The sequence below is a fragment of the Mixophyes fleayi genome, chromosome 4, assembly GCF_038048845.1.
Source record: "Mixophyes fleayi isolate aMixFle1 chromosome 4, aMixFle1.hap1, whole genome shotgun sequence".
Taxonomy (NCBI): Eukaryota; Metazoa; Chordata; class Amphibia; order Anura; family Limnodynastidae; genus Mixophyes; species Mixophyes fleayi.
In genome coordinates, this window is record NC_134405.1 from 311,282,019 (window position 1) to 311,299,056 (window position 17,038).

Sequence of the window (17,038 nt, forward strand, 5' to 3'; positions counted from 1 at the left end):
GACTGATGGCCCCCCATTCTTGCCTAATCAATGCTTGGAATGTGTCAGAATTTGTGGGTTTTTGTTTGTCCACCCGCCTCTTGAGGATTGACGACAAGTTCTCAATGGGATTAAGGTCTGGGGAGTTTCCTGGCCATCAACCCAAAATTTTGATGTTTTGATCCCTGAGCCACTTACGACTAACCTCTGGAGGACTGGCCCGAGAAATATTAACCGCGAGACCTGCCTGAAGACCAAAAGGACTGGAACCTGGACATTCTTTGTTTGGAAGCATTTACAGAAAGAACAGTGCTCTTTCCTCCCGTTGCTTGACTGAAAACGGAGTCAAGCTGAGGGTCAAACAAAACACCCCTGGAAAAATGAATTGTCTCAAGAGCCTTTTTAGACGCATCAGCAGCCTCCCAGGACTTAAGCCAGCTAGTCCGATGAGCAGAAACCGCAAAGGCAGATATTCGTGCCCCTATCAGTCCCGAATCCAGGGCCGCCTCCCCTAAAAATTCCGTAGCCCTCTGAATTTACTCCACCAATGGAAACAGTTCAGAAGACGGTCTCCTTGCCAACAAATATTCAGACAGCTGTTCTGACCAGCATTCTACCGCTTTGTTGACCTATGCTGACGGCAAGGCGGGCGTCAGAGAGGCACCCACCGCCACAAAAATAGACTTAAGGACGGCCTCAACCTTACAGTCTGTACTATCCTTAAGAGTGGTTGCATTGGGAAGAGGGATAGTAGTCACCTTTGCCAACCTTGCAACTGGAGCATCCACACGTGGAGGCGCCTCACATTTTGCAAGATCCTCAGGAGGAAAAGGATAACATGAGTGCAGCAGATGAGATACCTGGAACTTCCAATCTGGAGAAGCCCAAGGTTCAGCCAATGAATCTTCCAATTGGGAAGCAGCGGTAAAGAAAAAAAGAGAAGACTTTGTAGCGACCAGAACAGCCGCCTCTGGAATATCAAGTACCTGACGCACGGCCTGTATTAAATCCTCCACACTCTTACGATCAAAATTAACCTCCTCCACCACAGAAGGAGCGTCATGTCAAAATCCAACGCTAATTCACCCTCCTTCTGGTAAGAAGGATCAGAATCTGACTCATTTCCCTGCAGAGGTGCCGCCACCCGCTTACGCTTATGTGAGGAGGACATTGTAGCAGATTGCAACATCCGCTCTAAAGAGGAGGAGACCGAAACCAAACCTTGTACTGAGTATGCATGCCCCTGTTACCCAGGCCAGTTGTACAGAATCCGCCTCCCCAGGCCAGCTGGACCTTGACTTAGCAGAATCCAAATCACTCTCCACAAAGTAAGGGGGGTTAGAAGAAGGATCGCCCACAGACTGAGACTGCACCAATTCAGCAAGTTCAGCCACAGTGTTGGAGACCGAGCCCAGGCGGGAACCGCTGCGTCAGAACCAGTACCTGCTATCTTTTTTTTTTTTTTTATTAACCTTATGACTGCCACTAGTAAGAACCAGCCTAGCTTAGGGGACCCACTGTGATTAATTCCCCCCCCCTTTCCCAGCACTGTTCTGGGAGAGAGTACACTTATCTGCTGCCACCCCTCCTGCACGCAGTGGTGGCTGCAGCAGTGTCTCTGCAGGATCAGCCATGGAGGACAGCGCACAGCTGTTCATGCTGTGCACGGTCAGCGGCGATTTACAGCTGCAGTTCTAACAGCTGCCGGCTGTCACATGACAGGAGGCAGAAACGTCCAATTCCAAAAACACTTAACCAGAACTAAAATAAAATAAACAGAATTGTGCTGTGCAGCATCCCAAACACAGTCCGTTCACCAGGCACTTATGCTAGACTGAAGCTAACAGGATGTGGTGTATAGAGAGTGAGGAGCTAGGGCTTAGTTAGCAGAAGTTTTAAAGTGTCAGTTCGCCCTGTCCCTACTCTATACCCCAATGTCCCGCTGTCCCTCAAAGGTGGATAGAGAAAGTTTATTTTTAGCAATTAACAAAATGCAAAGTGAATGAACAGATGAGAAATCTAAATCATTTTTCGGTGTGACCACCCTTTGCCTTCAAATCAGCATCAATGCATAAATTCTTCTAGGTACACTTACACACAGTTTTTGAAGGAACTCGGCAGGGAGGTTGTTCCAAACATCTCGGAGAACCACAGATCTTCTGTTGATGTAGGCTTGCTCAAATCCTTCTGTCTCCTAAGGTAATCCCAGACAGACTCGATGATGTTGAGATCAGGGCAGTGTGGGGTCAATATCTTCACTTCCAGGACTTCTTGTTCTTTTTTATGATGAAGACCTCCCTGCCAATTTCCTTCAAAAACTGTGTGCAAGTGTACCTAGAAGAATTTATGCTGTTTTGAAGGCAAAGGGTGGTCACAAAAAAAATAATTATTTGATTTAGATTTCTCTTCTGTTGATTCATATTGCATTTTGTCAATTTATAAAAATAAACTATTAACACTTCTATTTTTGAAAGCTTCTTTGCTTTGCAGCATTTTTTCCACACCTACCTAAAACTCCTGCACAGTACAGTATGTGTATGTATTTGTTTTAACTTACCAGTATAGATATCATTAAAGCTGTGTATAGCCAGACACTGGGGGTTTAGACACACCTTGACCTGAGCAGTCACCTGCTGCAGACGGTTAGCTGTTAAAATCCAGCAATCCTGGGTGCCAGCAATTGAACTGCAAGAGACAAAAACAACAATACCAAAACTATACATTTAGCCAGAATGAGATGGATGAAGGGGTAGATTTATCAAGCCTTCTAAAAAGGAAAAGTGGAGGTGTTTCCCTTAGCAACCAATCAAATTCTAGCTATCATTTATCTAGTACATTCTAGAAAACTATAGCTAGAATCTGACTAGTTGCTATGGGAAACACCTCCACATTTCCTATTTAGGTTTGATGAATCTACTGCAAATAAATAAAGTGATTTTTGTTCAAGGCAGACACACAAACATTAAGACTATCTTTATACAATGTTTTTATTTCTCCCATTATGATAAATATGATATTATATTTTTCACACACACTGCAACATGGCCCCAAACCAAAACCAAATAATCCATCTGAAACAGATCTGCTGATTTAGCCACTACCTGCTTGTATATGTGGTCATCTGACGATCACAAAAAACCCCCATCAGGTTGGCAAGTCTGAGGCCAAGTGGCCAGACCTGTCAGTCTCTCTACCCATTTAAATGACCAAACTGGAAACGGAGTTGGCCAATCATCATGGTCTGTGAGAGGCCAGATTTAAAATGGACTCATTGTACAACCAGTTTTGCAATTTGGAACGTTTTATTAACTAAAAGGAATATAATTCACCAATATTAAAAAAGGTAGAGAAGAAGGTTATTTCAAGCTCATAAAACATACTATAGGCACTGGATGTAAATCTTATTGTCGAAAACCAGGGCTGGAGAGAGTGTCCCTTGCTTTGTGGAAGGGTGCACATCCATTTCTACTCCGCAAACATATGCACATTTCTGCACAAGCACAGAGCTGATAGATAATGGGTTTCATCCTTATAATGGTAGTGTTTTCAATGTGAACATTTCATTTATAGTGGGTATACCATTTTAAGAGTTAATATACCCTCAGTAATTTCAATATTCCAGGCATATTTAATGTTGTTGCCCTTAGAAGTAACAAAGGTGTTTTGGGTACAATTGTATCTACACAACAGAACTGTTGTTGTATCCAAGTAAAACAAGAATAAACAAGAACATATAGCAAGTAAGGGGAGATTCAATTCAAAGCAATGTCCCGGAGGACATCAACGCGATGTCCCGGAGGACATCACCGCGATGTACCACTATAAAGTGCAAGGAAAAATGACCGGAGAAGCAACATCATGTAATGCCTTCACAGACTGTTCCAGAGACACATTGCTTTGAATTGAATCTCCCCCATAGTGTTTAAATGTCTCATTGTAGTGTGAAATCATTTTAACTGCAGCAGGGATATAGTTACTTGGAAGAAGCATCATGTGTTAGCTGGTGAAAAAATAAACTCTTACTTCTTGTCGCCCTTAAATAATTGGGTTCCACAAAGCAGGCACTGGTCAGCCGGTGACTCGTAGAAGCTGGCCCAGGAGGTTTGCTCAATGGTTACAGTGCCATCACTGACATCAGAAAGAACCAGACGAGAACTATTGAGCTCTTGGATGAGAATGAATGTGTCGGACAGTTCACACTCATTCTCAGGGATCTGCACAGTTTTACGGAGTAGTTGGAGAGTTGACTGTCGCTGGATTTCCTTATGTGATTGTGTCAGAGGATCTTGCACACTCAGACAAGTGGAAATACATATGGGCACTTCCTGCAAAAGAGCAGCAATTACCAGAGGCAGTTCACATAGAAAAGGAGTTCTCCTCCTCTACCAACTTAACACATTCTACTTCAAAGCAGGTTTATTTACAAATACCAACAGAGAGAACACAATCCAGAAGAAACAGAGAACTGGGGAACAAACATGTTGGAGCAAACAAGTGGAACCATTAAATAGACATAGGAAGCACACATTGGGACAAACAAGTAAAATGTGGAATAAGACATGAGGAAGAGATGCGGAACCAATGTTGGGGAGCAGTCATAGGAGCAAACAAAGGGAAGCACATAGGAGTCATGGGGAGCAGGAGGTTGAATGGTCTAGATGAATACACTGGTTTACACTGCTGTATTTAGAGTTCATGCTGCCCTAGGGAAATGTGAATAATGCTGGGACTTGTTTGAGAGACATAGGTTACATACGCAGTGCTACAAACATCACAACTGGACAACGTGTGGATCACCAGCAGTATGCTGGGACTTGTAGATCCCTATTAGCTGGAGAGACACAGGATGCCAACTCCCTGGATTAGTAAAACCTTCAAACGGGCAGCAGTGTCTTTTATACAGTGTAATGGAAGACATATAGAAAGTGCTTAAAGATATATGTATTCATAATGCAGTAAATAATAAATGTTGGCGAGTTAACTAATGTAACCATATTAAAGCACCAACAAGGAATAAACTATCAATAAGAGGATGATGTAATACATTTTAAAGTCACTTTAACACAAGCAAACTTGATATATGTTGATCATGTTTATAATCTGTGATGCTACAATATGCTCTCTATCTTCAACAGAAGGAAGTGGACAATTTACCATTATTGACATAAATTGATCTTTTGTTACAAACACATAATGACTCCGTACTCACAGAAAGTTTTGGTTCTTTTTCTACTTTGTCCTTTGTTAGATTAAATCCACAGTTAGGGCAGATTTTCGGCTTATGTCTGTTGGTATACATGAAGTTGCAGAAGGGATTTTTACACTTCCCTTTCCCCCTTTGTGTAGCTACGCCCAGGTCCTGTGGGAACAATATAGGAAAAGTAATAATTATGATTTCCTCTTACAATACATGTATGGGTTAATCATTCTGTCCAATTAGTACTGTAAAATGAAACTGAACTACAGGTGTGGGATTTATTTTGCACAATTATTGGGATGGATAAGGGTCCCCAATATGGAGCATCAATCCTTAAAACAAGCAGATTTACATTTTAGTCCTTTCCTCCTCATTAAACTGTTTAGCAGTGCTCCTGACAGTTACTGTAGGATAGAGTCAATAGTTATCCTGTGAAAGAAGTTATCAATGAGAAACAGGAAATAATTCCTTTCTTTCTTTGTGGCTCTTAGAAGTTTCTGGATAATAGATTTCCAGATAAGACTCCATAACACCATGTCTGTTGGATCTTAAAGTGCTAAATATTAATAAAACTTAATTCCCATAGGTATTGTTCGCACAGTGGTAGTAGTTATGATGACCCTTCTTGGTATGCATCCTGTATCCGTAAAACCCTGTTATTTACTACTGACTGACTGCACTGAATCAGCTCTTACTTTCTATATACTGAATAAGAAAAAAAGAGGATTTTTGTACTTCTGTTAAATCTCTCTCAGAGTTCATTTGGGGGACACTGCTACCATGGGGTTGTATGAAGGCACTTAAATAGTTAACAATTAAACTTGCTGCTGTCTCCTCCCCTCTGCAACCCCATAGACCTCAGTAATACTAAAGTCCCAAGAAAGGGGGTCAACGATTCAATCCAAACAGTAGAACAGCAAAAGGGAGGGAATGCAGCGTCCCCCGGATGAACTCGGAGAAAGATTTAACGTAAGTTCAATAATCCACTTTTCTCCATCATCCACTCTGAGGGACACTGCTACCATGGGGACCTTCTAAAGTAAACCCTAAGGGACGGAATGCTCTAGTCTACCAGCGCGCAAAACACTGCGACCTAACCTGGCGTCCAAAGATGCAAAAAAATGTTGAACTGAAAAACTGAGAATCTGAGGCACAAAACGATTCATACTCACATAAGCATGCTTAATCATAGACTGAATCCAACGAGCAATAGTTTGCTTGGAGGCTGGCCAACCTCTCTTATGGGAATCATAAAGCACAAAAAGAGAGTCTGTCTTCAGACAAGCAGAGGTCTTGTCCACATAAACCTTCAAGGCCAGCACAACATCCAGAAAAAAAAAGGAAGAGGGTCCCGAAGGAGAAAACCCTTCTCGAATAGCCGGATCCACTATTTCCCGATTCCTTTATATGGAACCCTGAAACCACCTTCAGCAAACAGGTAGGTTACAGTCTGGAGAACCGTCCTATCCTCATGAAACACCAGATAAGGGACCCTGCAAGACAGTGCCCCAAGTTCCGACACCTGTCGCGCCGATGCACAAGAACCACCACCTTCCATGTCAAGAAATATATATTAGCCGAATGCAAGGGTTCGAATGGAGGATGCTAAAGGACATCAAGGACCAAGTTCAGGTCCCACAGAGTCAATGGAAGAACATATGGAGACTGAACATGTACAACCCCCTAAAGAAAAGTTTGAATAAAAAACGCAGAGACCTGAACCTTTAGGGAACTAAGTCACGTTTCCACCCATCTTGAAGGAAAGTCAGAAACTATGCCAGACTGAAAGATGCAAGATTATGACACTTTCTCTCACACCATTGTACATAGATCTTCCACACCCTGTGATATTATTGTTGAAACCGGATTTCTAGCCCTCATAAGTCTCCACTACCCTAGAGGAGAATCCCTTAGATCTCCAGAGGCCGACTTCAACAGCCACGAATTAAAGTCATCCGAAGTCCAGATGATGGAAGGGTCCTTGACTGAGCAGAAGGTGAAGAGCCAAAAGGAATATCTTGGAATCCTGTAGTCCCGCCGCCAATTGTTTGGCCCAGGATTACATAGCTCTGGCCACCCAATGGGACAAAAACAAAGGTCTAATAGCCGTGCCGGCCGCAAGGAAGATGGTCTTCGGAAACCCCTCTATTTTGTCATCCGTTGGATCCTGGAGTACCACCAAGCTTGGTACCTGCAGGGTAGTATGACGGACTAACTTGGCCACCAGAGTATCCAAGAACGAGCCACTTCTTGCTTCTGTAGAGGATAAAGAGAGATACCTTAGAGCAGGGTTGTCCAACCTGCGGCCCGCATGCGGCCCAGCAAGCCTGTAAATGTGGCCCAGAAGGAGTTTTGGTTGTGGCAAGGGGGCAGCGCTCTTAATGGGAAAAAAAATCCTGCAAAAAAAAAAAAAAAGAAGAGGAAATACGTACCTTGCGGGCACGTCAGCTGGTACTCCGGCTCCCTCCCTTGTCTCCTCCTCCGTGCGGCGCTCGCAGTGAATGTCGGGCGTGATCATCCATTGCGGAGCTCAGCACAGAGAAGACACCTGCGCGAGAAGAACAATCAGCAGCACAGAATTGGAGAAAAGAAGAGAAGAGGACAGGAGAACAAGCCGATTAAAAGGTAAGTTAATGGGGATTTTTTTTTATTATTTCAAGGGGCGCTGACAAGTGAATAAAAGTCACCTGGTACTGAAGCATCATGGACCTTATCTCCCTGCTACATACTTCTACTTGTAATACTAATGGGGCATTATATATTATTCTCTTTGGCCCATTATAAGTTGTTATCCCTTAACTAACATAGTGGTGTAATTAGCAAAACAGGTCACAATTTGGGGTCACAGTGGTGTATCGCAGGCCTGGTCAGGGCACCCTGATATACAATGCCTGGCTTAAATGATATTGCATCGAAACAATACAAAAAGTGATTATAGTATAATAACTAGAGAGGATTTTTTGAACAGGGCGATTGAAAGGTAAGTATAGGGGGATTTGAAAAAAAAGTGATTATATATATATATATATATATATATATATATATATATATATATATGTTAACCATGTTTTCTATGGTTTTTTGGATGATCAGCTATCGTTATTGTATCTTATGTGCGGCCCAAACCAACTCGTCGTCTGCCAATGTGGCCCAGGGAAGCTAAAAGGTTGGACACCCCTGCCTTAGAGGAACTGAAAACTTCTTGTCGGGTTGCTTCCAGGTGGACTCTGCCTCCTTCTACCGACAAGGGGAAACAAACCAACATGGGCATAATACATTTTAAATAACCCCATAACAGGAAGACTCTGGTCTTCTGCTTTCACCAAGTCAAGGATATGATATACCACCATCACCAGATTCTGAACTCCCTGGTTTCTGAAATTGTTATACCAGTCTCCCAATTGAGAAGAATTCAAATCCTCCAATAGTTAGCCGTCCTCTTCATATGAGCCCTCTGAATCCGAGAATGACAACAATGGATGAGAAAGCAGAGAGCGCTAGGGACCAAATGTCTATTCAGGTGGTCCAAACACCCTCCCAGAGAGTATGACCATTTGGGTTCAGACTCTGTGATGTGGGATGGAGAAGGAAGGACCCGAGGGCTCTCACTTCCTGTACCCTCTAAGACCACAGAATTAACAACCTCCATGGGGGCCGCCGAGGAGGATCCAGCATATAAATTCATAGAAGCGGCAGTAGCTTCTGCTTGCCAGTTAATGAGCTGGGTAAGCATTGAAACCGACTGCACTAAGGAGGAAACCCACGCCAGCTCCCCTGACGCGGTAAGAAGGGCCATCCAAGGCTTGCCCGCCTTGGTCCCCAATTCACACTGCGCACAAATGGCCCCCTGCTCATGCTGCCCTACTGGCAGTTTAACAGAGAAAATTGTGTTAACGCACAAGGAGAGGGACCAACCTCTATTCAATTTTATCGGGGTTATAGAAATCTCCTTATGTGGATGAGGGGGTGCTCTACCAACAAATACAAATTTTTATCACCAAGAAGCCAGAGTTGGAATTAATAAGAGCACTCCAGGTCCAATAAAATATTTAAAGAAATATGCCTTTTATTAGATTATTGACAAAATAGATAAAATACCTGAGGATTACGATGATATATCTGTATTGAAGGGCATTTAGCCTTTATTATCAAGGAATGTTGGCGAAATATAAAAAGTAGTTAATACTAGCGTTCACCAATCACAAAAAGAATGACTTGGATGGACATAGGAGATGGCCAATAAGCATAAAGGGAGGTTATAAAGCATTTTGACCAATCTAAGTGAGAGTTCCAACCCATCATAAGACATATGGATGTTAAGTAGAATATTGAGGACAAGTTTATGGAAAAGATTATTATAATATAAAAAATGTAAGTAAATGCAAATTTACACATAACCACATGTAACATATGCAAATATCAGGCAAGTGGGATAAATAAAAAATAAAAAATGTATAAAGAAATATAAATTACAACAAAACAGATGTAAGTCTGATAATAGGCATACCATCAAAATAATTAACAAACTTCAAAGTGAATGATTAAGTGGAATAGGTGATGACTGAGTGGTAAAAACTACAGCAAGATAAAATAATGAATATGTGATAAATAGGGATAAACCATAATAGACGATAATAAGGAATATAAATACCAAGGTGAAAAAAAGTAAGCAAACAAAAAATAATAAATGAGTATGTACAAAATGTGAAGGTAAGTATTTGTAGTAATCAAAAACTATTTAAACTGTTGATAATGCCAACTTATTATATATGTATTTACACTCACTGTATCTACATAGGGTTGTATCACCCAGCATCTACATCCATATATTTTTCAGTTATTCCTCATTTATTAATTTTTTACTTTTATATTGCTATATTGTTTAGTGAATTATGATTCATACATTTCCAAAAGGTTAACCATACTAATTGCCTAAAGGGATTACATGATTTGATTTAAGAATAAATCATACATTGTTGTTCCCATTAAGTTGGTAAAATATTGATTATCAAATAAGACATCAACAATTGTTGGTGTCAAATTAAAACAATATTACTTCAACAATATGTCCAATGTCATTGAATGGTACCATAAAAATATGGCCAAACAGTTATAGATGATGGGGTATATTGTTTCATACATATGCATATAGTCCTTATAAGAGGAGGCTTATCAAAGAAAGCTGGCAAAGCTACTGTTCTCATTGAGACCAAATGGGGAGAGAGAGTTTAAAAGGAAAATCCATTTGCTCTCTCTTTGCAATAGTTGTGTTTCGATGTTTCCACCTCTGATCCCCAAGTTGATTTTATCAATTCCAAAGCATTTTAAGTCCATTAAATTGCATTGATTGAAATGTTGGGCTACAGAGGTCAAGTGTTTGTGACAATCAGTCATGTTGAGCATTGCAGATTGAGCCAATGTGTTAAAGTACTCGTTGTTTAAGCATCCTGCTGGTTTTACCTACATATAGTATGTTACACGCACATGTTAGAACATATATGACTCCCTTGGTTTTACAGTTGATATAATTTTTAATTTGATGTACTTTAACATAACGATCTGAGAATTCAGTAATTTTGATCATATGATTGCATAATTTGCAATTATCACATCTAAAGGATCCCGTAATTGTATCAACATTTTTTCTATGAGCAAAATGACTTCTTACCAACCTGTTTTTCAGATTGGTACTTCTCCAACTAAATAGGGCTCTATTGCCCAAGATTGTATGAAGATCTGGATCAGATCTTAAAATAGACCAGTTCTTCTGAATTATATGTTGAATCTGTTTCCATGCATTACATAAATTACCTGTGACCCGTAAAGTATTGGTCTAGTCCCTTTTTTAGTGGAGATCAGATCTTGTCGATCTAATTGATAAACTTGTTGTAGAGATTTTTTAATAAATCTCCGACTACAGCCTCTCTCTTGTAGTCTAATGCAATATTCCTCAGGTCTGATTTTAAAATTATTCAGATTAGAGCAATTGCGTCTAATCCTGAGTAGTTCAGCTTTAGGAATATTGTTCAATACTGGTGGAAAATGAGAGCTCCGATAATGTAAAATGCTATTAGTGGCAGTTAGTTTGCGGAACAAATCAGTTTCCAATTTACCATTGGTTTCCATTTTGATCATAATGTCTACAAAGTCGATACAGCATTGACTCATCATAAATGTGAGTTTGAGATCATTGTTATTGTTGTTTAAGATCTCAATAAAACTCTTCAAACAGATTGATCTTTCCTTGCCAAAAAATTAAGATGTCATCGATGTATCTGACCCAGGTGACAACCTGGTCAGTATACATCTGTAAATTGTCATGGAAAACCGTTTCTCTTTCCCATGGTCCCAAATGCAGGTTTGCAAACGTAGGGGCACAGGATGCCCCCATTGCCAAGCCCTGAATCTGCAGGTAGAACTTGTCGAAAAAAACAAAGTTTCTCCTCAGAATAAAAGAGTTTAATCAGGAATTCATTGAATTCCTTATTAGCTTCAGATTTGAGAAAATAGTTAACTGCATCGATACCCACCTTATGACCTATGCTGGTATATAAGGATTCCACATCCACAGTTATTAGCCAGCAATCATCATCTAATGTGATGCCATCCACCAATCTAAGAACATTGGTGGTATCCTTAATGTAAGAAGGAAGTGATGCAACATGTTTCCTTAGGTGAGTATCTAGAAAGATACTGGCCTGTTCGGTAAGACTACCATTGCCAGATAAAATTGGTCTTCCTGGTGGTGATATTTTATTTTTATGAATTTTGGGTAACAAATATAGAGTGGGGGTTCTGGGATTATTCACTTGCAAAAAATCAGATTCAGTTTTACATATAACCCCATTGTCTAGAGCGCTTTCTATTATTTGATAACAGATTTTAAAATTCTTCCGTTGGATTGGAGAATAGACGTCTGTAACATTTGGTATCATCCAGCTGTCTTGATGCCTCATGGACATACATATCTATTGGCCAAATGACCACATTGCCCCCCTTATCAAAGGGCTTAATGATAACATCATCCCAGAGTTCTAGTTCTTTTAGAGCTTTCCTCTCATCTCTAGTAAGAGTGTCTTCTTTCATTTTGCCCAATTGATTAATTAAGTTGTGTAATTCTTTGGATACATTGTTTTCAAAAACCTGTATGTGGGAGCAGTTGTTATCATATAGAAAGATTTAGATTTTTTACAACATATAATTCTGGATTTCACATTGGGATCCTCCTGTGTAGTAGTTGGCATATAATGTTGGCAAAGTAAAAGATGTTCTAAATTATCTAAAGCATCAAGATCTCCCATTGTATCAAGATACTGAATTAACACCAGTATTACTGGTATTACTAAAAAGTTTGGCCAATTTAAGTTTCTGAACAGTTGGAGATCTTTCTCCCATCCAAACCTATCAAACTGTTTAGTGGGAGAAAATGACAATCCCTGACTAAAGCTGGGTACATACTACACTGTTTTCATCCAATAATCGGATCAAACAGCCGACATACGACCGCTCGTTCAAAAGTCGGGTCAGTGTGTGTAGTGACACGATGGTCGAAAGTCTGCCCAAATGGACAATTGTCGCCTCATTTGGTTGGTCGTACCGTTTAATATTTTCGTTCCAATCTCGTGTCCGCTGTGTTGTGTGTATAAACTTCGGACCGATCCACAACAGTGAGTACGAACTTACAGTCATTGCTCACGACAACATGGCTGTAAAAAGTCGATAAAGGGACGTCCGCTCTTCCCTTTATCGTCCTAAACAAGGCTAGTGTGTATGCAGTCCATGGACCGAGCGATCGGACCGTCGATCGCATGTAAAATCGATCGGCATAAAAAGTTGGTTGAAATATCTGTAGTGTGTACCCAGCTTTAGTAAGCTAATATGTTGGTCTGTCAAAATCTACTGGCAATTTAGCAGAGCATTATGAGCATGTATAAAGCTTAATATGGGAACTCTTCACTTTATCAGACATAGTAAGCTAAGCTGTTTTTTATTTATTTAAAAAAACAAAAACAAAAGAAATACAGTACAAGCAAACAAACAATGAATAGCAGAAAAAGTTACTAGTTTGGACTCTGGCTAAAGCACCCAAAACAGTAAAAAAAAAAGTAATAAAGCCCACACGGTAACGACTGTCTTAACTGCATACAGAGCCTGGTAGAATTACCCTATATGCTGAGGACTAATAGGGACAGGTTAAATAATGTAATGTTTACTAAGAATTTCCCCTGTGGGGCTCTTAGCTGACAGGGTCAGAAGGATCAGTGAATAGGAGCCAGCAGCAGCATGAACCCTCTATGGTGCCTCAGAAGTCCGACTGTGCTTGAAATGACGCAAATATTTCCCGCTCCGTGGCATACCATGAGCAGTGGGGAATCTCTCTCACTCCCCTAGCTGCCAGACGCCTCACACGCTCAGGAGAGGGTCTCCACAAATATCCTGCCCAGTGTGCCGTAGTGCGCCTGCACCTGTAAGTGCCTCCTCCAACATGTACGGTCCACTGCCCAGTTCAGAACTGTGCTCCTAATTGCACCTCTATGAGATCCAAGCCCCCTTCTAACTTAGCGAGTGACTTGGTATCTCCCAATATGGCTGGTCCTCAGTCGGAGTGCCGAGCTGGGCAATGTCAGTGCAGATCGGAGGAGGCATTTTCAGGTGCAGGCACACTACACCATACTAAGCAGGATGTTGTGGAGGTCCTGTTCCTGCGTGTGAGACATCTGACAGTTAATGGCGTAAGAGTCTCCTCCGGAGCGGGAAGACGTTTGCGCCGTTTTCCAGCACGATTGGACTTCTGAGAGACATAGAGGGTTCTCAATGCTGCTGGCTTCTCTTATCCCTCTGACTAACCTGTTGAAGACTAAGAACCCCAACAGGGGAGATTTTTAACAAAAAGGGAGTCAATAGTGCCTGTTAGTCCTCAGCACATAGGGTGATCATATCAGACTTTATATGCAGATAGGACAGTATTTCAAGTGTGGGCTTTATTACTTCTTTCACTGGTTTGGGGGGCATTAGCCAGAGTCTAAATCCAGTAATTGATTGTTTATGACCTATACTGTAGTTCTCTAAGGGAAGAGTTCCTGTGTTAAGTTTTATACATATTCACAATGCTATGCCAAACTGCCGATGGGGCAACAGGACCAGGGAGCTGTTTGTGCGCAGTGTGAAGTGGGGGACCAGGGCAAGCAGGCCCGTGGCGGAGGAGCCGGTGTGAGTTTCTTTCTTAGTGCAGTCGGTTTCTATACTTACTCAGCTCATTAACCGGCAAGCAGAACCAACTGCTGCTTCTATGAATTTTAAATGCTGGATCCTCCTCAGCAGCCGCCATGGAGGTGGTTAATTCTGTGGCTTTAGAGGGTGCTGTGAGTGAGATCCCTGGTGCCCTTCCTATTCTATCCCAGGCTAAACAGACTGAACCTGCAGAGTAATACTCTCTGGGTAAACGTTTGGACCGCTTGAACAGATATTTAGTCTCTCCTAGACATTTGGCATCTAGAGCCAAGCGTTCCAAGCTCTCTCATTAATTGTTATCATGAAACCAGGGAATTCAGAATCTGGTAATGGTGGTGCATCAAACTCTTGACCTGGTAGAAGCAGAAGACCTGGGGCTTCCTGTTCAGGGGGTTATTTAAATGCACAAAGCCTAAAACAGTGTGGTTTCCCTCTTCAGCGGAACTTAGAGATTGCAGAGTCCGCCTGGAAGCAACCAGACAAGAAATTTTCGATTCCTCAGTTTATCTCTGCAGGAGGTGGCTCATTGCGAACAGTTGCCCAGAGTGGATGCTCTGATGGCTAGGTTAGCTCACAACACTACTCTTCAGGTTCCTAGCTCGGCAGTACTTCAGGATCCAACGGATCACAATACAGAGGGGTTTCTGAGGAGCATTCTACTTGCAGCTGGCACGGCTTTTAGACCTTTGTTTTCGTCCACTTGGGTTGCCAGAGCCATCAAATCTTGGGCCATACAATTAGCAGCAGGATTACAGGAATCCGAATTACTCCCTTTGACTCTTCACCTTAAGGAAGCTTCTGGTCATCTTTATGAGGCAGCTCAGGATGCGGCTTTAATTTTCTCTTCTGTATCCGCGTCTGCAGTAGTGACTAGGACACTTTGGCTTTGTACCTGGGATGCTGATGGCGAATCTAAAAAATCCTTAGAAGAAATACCCTTCTCTGAATCTGTGATATTTGGTCCTGAACTAGATAATATGATCAGTCAGGCGACTGGAGGCAAGAGTATTTTCCTGCCGATGAACACTCCTAAACCTAGGATTCCGAGATTTGGGTCTGTTCGACAGTCTTTTCGTGGAAGTGCGGTCTCTAGGGACTAGTGCTCCATTACAGGCAGACCGCTTGCGATTAGGGGTCAGTCTCATAAAGGCAGAGGTTCCTATTCCATAAGACGTCCCGCCCCCATCAGCGCGCCGGGTTTCGGAACTCGGAGCCTTAACATGTAAGGTTCCCTATCTTGTGTTTCATGATGACAGGGCGGTTCTTAGAACGGTGCCTACTTTTTTTTACCGAAAGTTGTTTCGGGGTTCCACTTACATCAAGATATAGTGGTTCCAGCTTTTCGTGAGGGAAGGTCCCCTTCTGGACCTTCTTCTTATGTGTCTCTGGATGTAGTCCGAGCGTTGAAAATTTATGTGGATAGGACTTCGGCTTATTGTAAAAACCGACTCTCTCTTTGTTCTTTATGATTCTCATAAGAGACGGTGGCATGCCACCAAACTGACTATTGCTCATTGGATTAGATCTATGATTAAGCATGCTTATGTTATTATGGACTATCCATTGCAGGAGGTCATCACAGCGCACTCCACGCGTGCATGGGGGGTTTCATGGGCTGCTTGTCATGGGGCTTCTGCGGATCAACTCTGCCAGGCGGCAACCTGGTCCTCTGTTCATACTTTCACCCGTTTTTACCTGTTCAATGTTTTTGCGTCCTCGAACGCCAGTTTTGGTTGCAGAGTTTTGCAAGCTGGTTAACCAGAGCTATCCACCCCTAGGGGCTACTTTAGAAGGTCTCCATTGTAGCAGTGTCCCCCAGAGTGGATGAAGGAGAAAATTAATTTTTTTGTACTTACGTTAATTCTCTTTCTCTGAGTCCATCTGTGGGACACTGCGTTCCTTCCCTTTTGCAGTTCTACAATTTAGTTCTGTTTGTTGATTTTACCTCCTTGGGGCTTTAGTATTTACCTAGTTCCTAGGGGTTGCAGAAGGGAGGAGTCAGCAGCAAGTTTAGTTATTAACTATTTAAGTGCCAACTCCATGCGTCCCTATACAACCCCCATGGTAGCAGTGTCCCCCAGATGGACTCAGAGAAAGAGAATTAACGTAAGTGCAAAAAATGTATTTTCTGCCTCAGTCTGTGGCTTATGTTTACTTCCATTCCCCTCCTCACATCATGACACTGCCCGTTACATATATCCCAGCCCTCACTAACATACAAGTGGACCCCTCAGGGTTGCAAAGGGAAATCAACGATGTTGCGGTACCGCATTGGCACTTTATAAGCAAATCCGCGCGTAGCTGCGATGTGTCGGCTTAATTGAATATGTCCCAAGACTCTTACTACTATCTTTTCAGTTTAGGAAAATTATTTGCACAACAATTATCAATGTGATATGAATTTTCATTAAAAATTTGGTGTGCTGTTTCTTTTTATGATGCCCACACCCACAACAAATTTGTTTCACAAAGTAATCATACTTGATGAGCTTTCATAATTATCACTTCATGTGATACAAAAACATCTTAATTGAAAGATCCGAACCGGAAAGATTGTCCACAAACATCATATAGGTTTGAAAAATGTTGCTCACTCAGTACTTGAGAACAAGTGGATCTCTAAGCGTGTGG

At 41.8% G+C, this 17,038-nt stretch overlaps 1 protein-coding gene across 1 annotated transcript in view; it reads right to left on the bottom strand.

Annotated features, from left to right (window-relative positions):
• Positions 1-17,038, bottom strand: part of HMGXB3 (HMG-box containing 3) — a 51,149-nt gene that overhangs the window by 20,945 nt on the left and 13,166 nt on the right. Inside the window, exons 11-13 of the mRNA XM_075210039.1 lie at positions 5,189-5,338; positions 4,003-4,304; positions 2,537-2,664 (exon numbers count right to left, since the gene is read on the bottom strand). Of these exons, the coding sequence (XP_075066140.1) occupies positions 2,537-2,664; positions 4,003-4,304; positions 5,189-5,338 (580 nt within the window). The remainder of the gene's footprint in view (positions 1-2,536; positions 2,665-4,002; positions 4,305-5,188; positions 5,339-17,038) is intronic.